The sequence below is a fragment of the Ambystoma mexicanum genome, chromosome 1p, assembly GCF_040938575.1.
Source record: "Ambystoma mexicanum isolate Mex_15411 chromosome 1p, UKY_AmexF1_1, whole genome shotgun sequence".
NCBI classification, from domain to species: Eukaryota; Metazoa; Chordata; class Amphibia; order Caudata; family Ambystomatidae; genus Ambystoma; species Ambystoma mexicanum.
In genome coordinates this window covers 1,158,698,341-1,158,709,565 of record NC_090921.1, presented here as the reverse complement: position 1 = coordinate 1,158,709,565, position 11,225 = coordinate 1,158,698,341, and the positions used below count along the sequence as shown (strand labels likewise).

The window sequence follows — 11,225 nt, the reverse complement described above, 5'->3', positions numbered from 1 at the left end:
TAAGACCTTTGCTAAGGTTTGGGATAGGTAAAGTGACACCTGAGGTGTGAATGTGTATTACCCAGACAACTACAGCAACACAAGGTAGGCCATTTAAGTGACACACTAACCAGAAGTCCATCCTATTGTGGAGGCGGGCCTTACCAGAAAAGAAAAAGAATGCGGTCTGTCCAGCATCCAGCCTGTACATGCTGTGACGTTCCCTGCATTGTACCATTGAGCACCCGTAGAGCACACATTCTAACAGCCCCTCCGAGAGACAAGGATTGGAAGAACTGAACAGCCTGGCCGCGCCCCTGATCCTCCCCTCTGAATATCAAGCTATCTCTCAAACACACAAGCACACACAATCCAGAAAGAGAAAGAGAGGAAACATCATTGTCCATAGGCACCTCTTATGCACCCATGGAGAACTGGGAAGATGAAGCCCCTGTCTGCTCGCCAGGATATGAGACAGTGCTCACGCCTGATGCTGCCCCACCGCCAGATTATCTGGTGCCTGACAACAACATGAACACCCTGCCTAAACATGTTGCCAGCCCACCACCAGTGTATCCGGTGCGAGACAACACTATGTACGCCCTGCCAATCTACAATACCCCTGCCCCTTCTATGAACTTCAACTACCCACCGCACTGTACCAGCAATGGACCGGGGCAGAATGTAGTAGTTACCACCCAGCCAACCATGATCATGGTTCCCACGCAGTCCTACGAGCAGGATTACCTGGGGTATTCCATCTTCACTTGTCTGTGCTGCTGTTGGCCCATCGGGCTCGCGGCTCTCATCTTCTCCATTAAGGTACAGTAGCTTTCAAAGATATTGAAGTTCATTGTTAGCAGGTGCGTTGTTCCAAGTATGTCTGGCTCTCAACATGTGACGAGTGCACGATCATTGGCTGATAATCATTGAGGTGCCTGGGCAGAGGTGTGTGCATTCCACAGTTAGAATACTTCAGGGTGGTATAGCATAGCGCATGATTAAGGTGCACAATTCGACCTATTGGTCTCTCCAATATCATTGATGCTTGTGAGATCCCCATTTTAGAACTGCATGGCGGGTCCACCGGTGTGGATCGAGGTGAATTGGCAGAGACATACATTGTACGCCACTCACCTTTGGGGCATGACACCCTCCTTATTAGTAGTAGCATGCATCACTCAAGCCAAACGCCTTCAAGGACTTCAATAGGACCGCTACACAATGTGCCGAAGCGATTTAATGTCAAGGGAATACTCTGCAAAAATATCTGAAATAACATGTTGGACAGTCAGCAAGTTGAGCAGTGTCCTGGGGTGGGGACGGGTGATGAAAGTATAGAGGTTACTGCTCATCCTGGTGCAGCTGCATTGGCAGAGCTTTGTGTGGACCTCTGTGCTACAATGACAAGGGGGGCTGTGCATCAGGTCGTGTAACATTGAAGGAACTCGACCGGCACATGGCTCAAGTCGATGGTACACACGGGTGGACAGAGTCCCCCACTTTTTTCAGAGAGCACCTTGAGATGCTAATTTCTGGTGACGCCACATTCAATTGGTATGTTAATGAGCCCCCCCCCCCACTTCTTTTATTAGGACTTGAGAGCAAAGTAACAATATATATTATAAGAGACTGCAGCCATGCCGTGCATCTGCTCCAAAACCTGAACCCGGCGGAAAATTGTTGCTTACAGACTGAACCGGTTGGCTGATTTGCACCCTCATTTTCAATGGGCAGAGTGGGAAATAATACGCCTTGTGTTTACATCTCCTTTCCTCCATCCACAAGACTCAGGGGCTGAGATCTCCTGTATTTTACAGATATAGCCTTAATTTTCAATGGCATTTAAGACATAACGTCCTAGGGGAGGGCACTCCAGGTAGTTATTGACCGATGGTGACATTAGAGTGCTTCACGCTGAATCAGAACCTTTGTTTTGGCATTGGAATTCCAACCAGCATTGGCTAAGCAAGTAGGGTTTGGATTTTATATGCTGAGAGCAGCATGGATGCCCCGGTAAACATCATGCCTTAAAATAACGCCAGACATTGTATTTAATTGCAATAAGCCAAGTATTCAGCAAAACAGCGTCAATCAAACAAGAAATACAACAAAACAACCGCAGACACTGTCAAGCTGGCAACATCAGTGACTGCACCCATTGAAGTGAGAGCAGAGGCAACCAATTGAAACACGACACACATAGATTGCTCACCTTTCGGCAAATCAAAATTCCAGAAACAGACAAAAGGAGAGAGTAAGGATGACACATCACTAAGGCAGATTTGTATTACTACACACTTGCCACCTCCCATTACCCATAGCAATAAGTTTCAACAACACTGTGCCTGGTATTAGAGAAGCATTGCAACTACCACTAGGGCAAAACATACCATACTACAAATAACCTTGTTCCTTCATTACATGTTTGGAACAAGGCATAGAATTAGGATTGGGGCAAACATTGCCCTGGTGCATACATGCATTGAAATGGTGTGTTACGTTGCTCTAGGGCAATGTTTGCCACACTGCTAATTACACATGCACTGTTGTGAAGTTTCTGTAATAAGATGTCGCCAAAGTGACACCAGTGTCCCATTACCTCATAAATGGACAAGGAAAAGTGGAATATGTATTTTGACTGTCCAGGTTAATAGCGTGGAGGGGCTGTGACAACTCACCACAGCAGACATTTTATACACACTTATTTTGTGCGATTTCTAAGGGGGTGAAAGCCTTGTAAAACCCATTTTACCCACGTACGCCCCAACCCCTATACTCCCTGTTTTACTACCCTAACCATTTACAACTCTTAGAAATGCAGTAACATTTCCCCTCAGGAAATGCAGTGAAACAGCTGCAGTGAGTCGGGGGTACGGGAGCGGGGACATGCTTTAGCACTGGTTTTTACAGGTAGGGGTGAATGCTACTATGTCAAATAGTTTTACTAACCTGGGTGTTGGTCTTTGAATCAGTTGGAATGGAGTTGTCTGCCCATTTAATTATAGGAAAAAAAATGCTAATTGCTAAGAAGGATTTTGCTGAGCTGGACACGTGTGGGAATGTAGTACTGTAGTTTCGATTGAGCAAATACTTGCTACGGGAACATTTAGGAGGTTTCGCTTCAGATGTACTCATCATATGCATGCTTTTACTTTGATCTGAGTTTAGGTGACATCTGTGTAGTGGACATCTAAGAGTAAAAGGGTAATCAGTACATGATTTTTCTTTCATGTATGTGCACATGCATGTACATGTATGTATGTGCATATGTCGTCCTGTGTTTCCGTTGTCTGTTTCCATCATGGTTTGCATGAAAGAAATTTTAAATGAAAAAATAAATAAATGGTCCATGTCACAGGTACCAGGATTCATCTGTTTGTTTGACACTGAAATATTTATGTTGGAGAAGCGACTTTTCAGAAAATTTTTTATAAGTTAAGTCTTTTTATAACGCCCCCACATTCCCTGATGGCTTCTTCTCGGCCTTTTGTTTAGAAACTATCAGACGAATCCATCATGCAAGTCAAAAGTTATTAGCAATAGAATATTTGTATTTCCCATGGATCTAGGCAATCATTCACCTTAACTGTAGTGCAGCGCCACTGCACTCTAAATTAACACCAACAAAGTTATGCTGGGTTTAAAAACACATAAACACAACTGCTCTTACAGCAACGTGTGCTCAGTTTCATCAGTAACTCCCAGTGCTTGCACAGAGGAAGAGGGACAGGCTTGACAGAAGTAGTCCCTTATATTAAAAATCAGAATGTTCCCTCCTTCCTTGCAATTTTGAAAACAGGGGTCACCATGGCAGCAGTTTCTTGGCACTTGAACCATACTAACATGAAGGAGTGTGGACATGTCATATCTTTATGAATAAAAGTCAACATTTGTTGCGTTGTAAAGCGTTCTTCCTTATACAATTCCACAATGTTTCACCAATCTGCACCAGATTTTGCATAGTGTGTTCGTACCCTCTGGACTTTACTGGCTACATGACATTTTGCCACCCCACCACTTTCCCTGGATTTCAGCAAAAGTCAACATTTGTTGGTGGGTTTGTGGCTTGGTGAAGTGTTGTTCCTTATAAAATTCCACACTGTTTCACCAATCTGCACCAGATTTTGCATAGTTACCTGTTAGGACCCTCCAGACATTACTGGTTACATGACATTTGGACACCCACCCTTTTTCTGGATTTCAGCACCTTCACACATGAGACGGTTGCCTGAAATCAGTGAAACATTAATGTGATTTGGTCATAGAAGGACCGGTCCACACATGAGGAACGGAACCCGAGGTCCCAATGGGACCTCAAAAACCACGTTTCAATGGCCTAAGATGCAATGTTTCTGAGATATTTGCACTGCAATGCACCACAATTACCTGCACCATGCTAGGGTGAGGAGACAGGTGAGGAGAGAGAACAGAAGATCCCAGTATGCAGCAGCACACAAACTCCACCTCCCCCAACGTCTGCTCTGCGATATGTCAGCCAGCCACATGCGCCCATTCTCAGTGCAGTTTACTTCAGGGTGCAAAGCACATCAAGCAATAAGCAAATCAGAACAGCGACTTGAAGGATCATTGATTTTCAACAATTGGTGAGAGTGTTATCAGGTCTGTCTACAGAACCCCTTCGGAGAGGGTGTACTTTTGCTAGTAATAATATACAAATGCCACATCAGTGGTGACACAAAGAACTCTGAATGGCCACCTCCACTGTACGTTTTGTAGAATTTCTAGAATTTACAGCATAAAAACTCCCACATTGCTCATTACTATTAACGGGCTCACAACAGCCATTGGACTCAAAATCTTGGGTCATGTTGACTTGTCCTGTCTCAAACTACAGAGTCGTCTGTAGGCAGGTTAGGAGGCAGCTGGCAAATGGTGCCACAATTAGACTGTGATGGGATGTTAGCACTTGCATGTCAGAGGTGTGCTTGTAAGGGTAAGAGGGGATAGAAGGAGGCAACTGCCTTCACTGTTTTGTGCATGAAGGTGAGAGTTATGGCTGCTTTACAAAAAAAAATACAAAAAAAAGCATTGATGCTTCAGCAGAAGAGTCTCACTTGAATGTGTCAAGAGGCTAAGTGCCCTAATGCGACATTTGGTCCACAATTCCCACACAAAGAAAGTGACTCACATAATAGTTACTTTTTTAAGCTGAGTTGATATCCTTGAGGTCTACAAGTTTAAGACGAAAAGAAAACTCCAACCATAGTTATACTCTGTCTTACATGGGATCATAGTACAATGCTGGTGAATTTACACATTGAACTTGCAGCAGACCAAGCACACCACACACTACATCCCAACCACAGAATTACAGTGCTGGCAAGTTCCAACAGAAATGTGCAGTGTCCTTCAATCTTATCATATTTAAAGGCAAGGTCAGTGATCTGATATCCTTTAAAGTGCACACTTTTCTGCTAACTTGTCACTAGTTCCCACAAACATGCCGTGGTGGAGAACACCCCCACCCAAGCGAGTTCACCTTCCCTTCACAGTCTCCGAAGTTAGCCCATCTCCTAAAATGTGAAGGGTTTGCAGGGTTTAGTCTAGTTGAACCCAAGGCTGTTCAAAATAAACTGGAATCTGTTTATTAACAAAAACAAAACTGGAAAACAACCTAGAAGGACATCTTTGCTTGCACCATCGCACCCACTTGCTTTCTATCGGCCGACAGCCTATGAGCTCAAAACCCTTGCGGTTCTATGCCCGAGGACCAAGCCTTCAATTCCCACCGGGACCCCAGTTCCACATCTTTTTGTAAAATGTCTATCTCTGCTCAGAAGTCACAGATCTTCAGTGCAGTCTCCAGTCCTGTGGAATGCACTATACCCTGCCGCCACCTTTCCAACATAATCTAGAAACCTACCTGCTTTGCCGCGCCTACTTACCCAATTAATTTGCACTCATAACGCATCACTCTATCCCCACCCCCACTTACCATTCCTGTATGCACCGTGCTTGCAGACCGGTTTGTGCAGTAGCTTTTAGGTCACTATTCGCTGGTCCTGTTACTTAAATTAAATACAGCATCGATGTTTCTGTCATCAATATTAATCTATGCCCTGGCCTAGGCATATGCCTGTTCTAGATGGCTACATACGGCAACATATGGATTTACCTGGCATATAACATCCGTGTTTCTGAAGGTTCTTCTCGCATGTATCTGAATATGCCCTCCTGTGTCTGGGCATAGGTAGGGTTTATCTGGACTTCAGAGACTGCAAGTGACATTTATTGAAGCCAGGCCTTTTGGCCTTTGATTGTTTTGCTGTTGTCACCTGTTCGAATGAACATTTAGGAAAGTGAATGCATGTATGTTTTTCCCTTTCAGTAGTCTAAGCCTAGCATTAATGATGGTTGAAATGTCTACTTTTATACAATTTAAATTATGTGAGATTTTCGGAAATCAAAAAAAAAAGGGGGAGCTTGCTCCCCCTGCCCCCATTTCAGTACCTTGGTGCATAGAACATAACCGGAGAAGGAGTGAAATTTACTTAGATAGGTAAGGTAAAGGACATCAATAGAGGGAGAGAAAAGACTGTTGCAGAGAATGTTAAACGTGTGACTTGTCACAATGCGAGAGGCATCACACGTGAGACCTCGTAACAACTGCTGTTTTCTCCAGTGGGGAAAAGGAACTGGCAATACTCTGGCTGTTTCCAAAAAGAATGGAGTGGCATTCGGGGACAGATGGGAGGTGATCTGGGAAGGACAGGGTGGAGCAGGGCGGGTCTTGATCTTTGCTTGAAATGCTCAATGGATCTTTTTACATTGTGGCCAGACTAGACATTGGCTGGAATAATAAACTAATGGCACTAGTTTCGTCCCTAATAGAAATATCAACACAATATATTCATGAATAGAAATATTTGACATAACTGTGTATGCAAATTTAAAAAACGTACTATTTGATACACATCAGAACATGATTATTAGTGTTTTCTTTGAAACGTCATTTACCCTAAAACACACAATTATAAATATAGTTTAAAAATATGTTGATTGTCAATAAAATGCAAACTGTCTAGGTACACATGTAATGTTCCTGCATGAATAGTAAAGGAAGTTAATCATTTCATGGCAGGTGACAGTTTAATTTTCATTTTTTTGTTACAGTATCTTTTCTCTTAATGAATACCTTTAATTATAAGTAACAGTAATTGAGGTAAACAGAAATGCAGTGCTTTGATCAAGCACTTACCCGTACATTAAACTCAATCCACTTTGTATTTGCCAGTAATCATCTTGCTGCATTCACATCAATTGAATCCAAACATTGGCAAAGATAACCGATTTGGCTTTTGTGTAGACATGGGATAGGCCTTTGCCAGGCACTGTCTTAATTGTACCGCCTGACCATAAGGTGCAACAGTTGGAAAATAGTGGAGTTATCTGTGCATCTGAGTATCTGGCATATGCCTATTTAATGCCTATACACAAGCCAAAACTATTGACTTTGTCAATGTTTGTTTAGACAGGATCTAAGTACAAGGAACAAATGTAAGTGAAGTAGTTGAAGGCACACTTGTGTATGACATTTATTTATTAAACCTGTAGCACTTTTGCATCTGCAATTAAGCCATTAACTCTTAACTGTGAGGAGACTACTTACAAATAACACAGGCAGGCCAATATTTGATGTTACTGCTTACCATAGCTAGCTCAAAGACATCCCACACAGGCAGGCCAATATTTGATGTTACTGCTTAACATAGCTAGCTCAAAGACATCCCAGGAGGATGTGTTTTGGGCAGGGAGGGAAGAGCCGATAGTGGACTGGTAAATATCTAACCCACACCCTCAAATTGTGTGTCCTCCCTCACATGTCCTCTCCTTCCTAACTTTACTCAAGTGCAATATGTTCGGCTTAATAGCACCACCTAATAGCCAAAACTAAAAATGGATTGAAGTAAAACTATGGTACAAGCAAAGCTCTCTGGTTACGTATCTCTCTGGTCATCACATCTTAGCTGTTATGGTGAATCACTCTCCCCTGGATCTTGGCACCCTTGGGAGTTACTCCTCTGGTCCACCCCCTGGCTGGTCCTTAAGTCCCTGGTGAGTCAGTGTTAGTAAATTGAAGCCTTTTGCTTCAATTTGTTATTGTGTGCTGCTTCTGTTTAAAGCCCATTTTGAAACCCTCAAATTCCCACTATTACCTGGTGGGTCAATGCAATAAAGTTTGTCATTGATTTGAGAAAGATATTTCAACAATAGCTCCTTCAAAATCACACTACCTCCCACCCCAACTGAAAATACATTGCGGCACGCAACCTGTGCACTGACAAAACACAGGTTACAAAATGGAACATACACCATCTGAACGCTCATATAGGCGCACTACATTTCCCTAAACACCAAACAAACCCACCACAGATAAACCAACAGAAGTCCACTAACTCCTTAGCACCACTCTGACAGACCGACAAACAACCACACAAACAAGTACCACAGTAACCTGGGGTGCATATTAAATATTGCTCCAGACAGCTCACACCATATCTAAAACATACACCTCAGAGAGCCACATCTTCAGATCTGCGCACATGAACAGTGTAACAAAGCAATCTTGCTCTCCTACCCTGCTACTACAATAGACTTCTGCCCCACTGCAATCTCCTAGAAAGAGAGAAAATAGAAGCAGGTGTGCTATAAAATATGCAATAAAATAGCATAACAGGACATAGCAAAGAGTTTAATTCATTCTACTGTGGGGTAGAACTCTGCATGGCCCAAGTAACCTCTGTGACTGGCAGCAAAATGGGAGAAAATTAATTATGGCTCCGCCACAGTTAGTGCACCAAAGATTCTAGTGTAGCAGACTGACTGGCTGCTCAGACTATATATTTGCCTGTCACATCAAATGATACAGGACTGAGGGAGAGCCAGTGCACCAATAGTGAAATTCTAAGTGACGGCTTGTGGTACACTGACAGAGGAGCATCAGTGTACACTATTTTCTTCCTACTCATTAAATCTAACCCTCTGTAAGGGTGTCATTTTCTCCAAATAGTGTGATTAATTTCACACTATTTCAAATAAGGACTCAAAAGTTTGCAGGTAAATCATAGTGGGATTAAATAGTTGACCAGGATCACACACTTTGGCTAAGCAATGAGGCAGACATTGTATCCCCCTCTTCAAATTTGACCACATAGCTTCCAAGCTTCACTTGGTACACATATTTACGTTTTGGATGTCAAGGCCTACAATAATACTGTCTTATAGAGTTTACATAGTAAAGCCACATGACAACATGTAAATCCTCATAGCAACGTGTTAAGCCAAAGGAATATCATGGTGGATTTCATTTTCAGATCCTGATTGGTAAACGACAAGTACCAGAATGCAAGGAACTGCAGATATGAAACATCTTTTCAACCCCACTGTACTTTCAGTTATTTAAGACACACAATAAAAGAAGTTGTGTAATAAACTCATATAGATATGGAGATTCATTGTCACAATCCTTCAGCTCGGTGTTATTCATGATGTTGGGAAGATTTGATTAGTGATATACAGCAACTTTATTTGTTTGTATGGATATAAATAAATCTTTAAAAGGGTGCTCTGTGTTGCTCACTTCAACCTATGCTTTAAGTGGGATAAAAAATCAAGGGTGTGTTCTAATGCATCATGATGCAATCATTTGGGGTGGGGTCTAAACAGGGTCTCACACAGCCTCAAATCCCAAGTGGCTAATGAAGCTTTAAAGGAAAAGTGGCGTGTGTAATTAAAGGAGTGACCTCATAGTGCCAATCAAGTTTACATTTGAGCCATGAAAGGGAAAATATTCTGGTTATTTGTGTGTCAAAATGTGAGCCAAAATTAATATATTCAAATAAGAAACAGAACATTCAATCGAAAGGTGTCAGTACACCATGCAATCCCACAGTTCTTCTGAAAGAAATCCATTGCTCGTACATACTAATGAAAGGCATTCTAATGATAATCATTTAATAATTTAATACAATGTGTGACAATACATACACAAATGTATTCTCTTATTTCAAATTCCTGTTTGAAAAGTACCTAATTTCAAATTTCCTTAACTGATTTTGTGATTCTAAACATTACTGAAGTTGACATATACTGGCAAAGAGCAGTATTGTCACTCATATTTTTTAAATACGTTTTGCCAAGGAGGTCAGTTTGGAGAGCCCTGGCAGAGCGCTCGGCTCAAGGGCAATATTTGGAGATGGCCAGGACTAAGCCCTGGCTAGCCGTGTTCCACTTAATCCTCTGACTTCAACTATCATAGATTAAAAGGTAACTGATGCTTATCAAAGTCTTTCAGGCTCGGGAGTAAGTAAAAGCCTCCAGGATGCTGTTCTTGAACCTTTGAATACATGGTACGCTCTGTAAAAGCAAACGAACTAGTGGTATAGCATAGCAATGATTTATATTACACTCCCATCTCTATTTTTCCCCTGTTTTGCAGACCAGGGATGCCAATACCAGAGGCGACAGACCTACGGCTTCCAGCAACTCCCGCAAAACTCTGATCCTGAACAACACGGCTCTAGTGCTTGGAATCCTCCTAACTGCTGGCTATGTTGGGTATATAATATACTTCTTCACAAGAGGAGGGACTTCTTACACCCAGACCACCTGCTACTCCTACTATTACCACTCCTACTACTACTGCTGAGTGTGGAGCCCGGCATTGCTCCTGCATGTAAGAGTGCTTGTGAGGCCCCTCACACTTCATGCTAAGCCCACATCTCTGCTGTTTCTTGCCTTATTTCTCCACATGACATGGAACTGTATTCTCGTTTTCCAGCCACGTAGTTCTGAATAAAAGTAGTATTCACTCATTGCTGTGTTGATCGTCAAAGGCGCATTATTTACAATTGTTACAAATTTGTCCAAGTGTGCGTCTGCCGCATCGATGTGATCTAATTCACAAGACACGTATCATGGGTTTCACTTAGTGGCGAGTGTGAGTTGCTGCATCTGCTATTTTCATAATATACCTTCCATCATATGGGTGTCTGTGATGCACTCAGTTATTTATTTGATGCACGTTGTATTTTCTGCCATCACATGTTTTCCACACGTCCCTTTCTTGAGGGGTAAAATTACTACATATGTATGGCGGTGTGTGTCATGCGGCTGCTATGATCATGTGCATTCTGATGGCTTTTTCATGCTTGAAGGTATGAGATCATCATATCTGAAGACAGGGCCCGTCTTACACCAGATTCACCCCAGACGGAAAGCAT

General features: G+C 42.5%; 1 protein-coding gene across 1 annotated transcript; it reads left to right on the top strand.

Annotated features, from left to right (window-relative positions):
* The first annotated feature begins 243 nt into the window (after window positions 1–243).
* On the top strand, window positions 244–10,817 carry LOC138450418 (proline-rich transmembrane protein 1-like). The gene is made up of 2 exons (XM_069604838.1): window positions 244–801; window positions 10,442–10,817. Exons 1-2 carry the CDS (start codon window positions 406–408, stop codon window positions 10,649–10,651), a joined length of 606 nt encoding a protein of 201 aa, XP_069460939.1. The 5' UTR covers window positions 244–405; the 3' UTR covers window positions 10,652–10,817.
* The last annotated feature ends 408 nt before the right edge of the window (window positions 10,818–11,225 follow it).

Excerpts from the sequence above, each read along its gene's own strand:
- LOC138450418 (XM_069604838.1), top strand. The coding sequence starts at position 406 with ATGGAGAACTGGGAAGATGAAGCCCCTGTCTGCTCGCCAGGATATGAG. Across the intron at positions 802-10,441 it reads CTCTCATCTTCTCCATTAAG|ACCAGGGATGCCAATACCAG; the intron begins GTACAGTAGCTT and ends CCTGTTTTGCAG.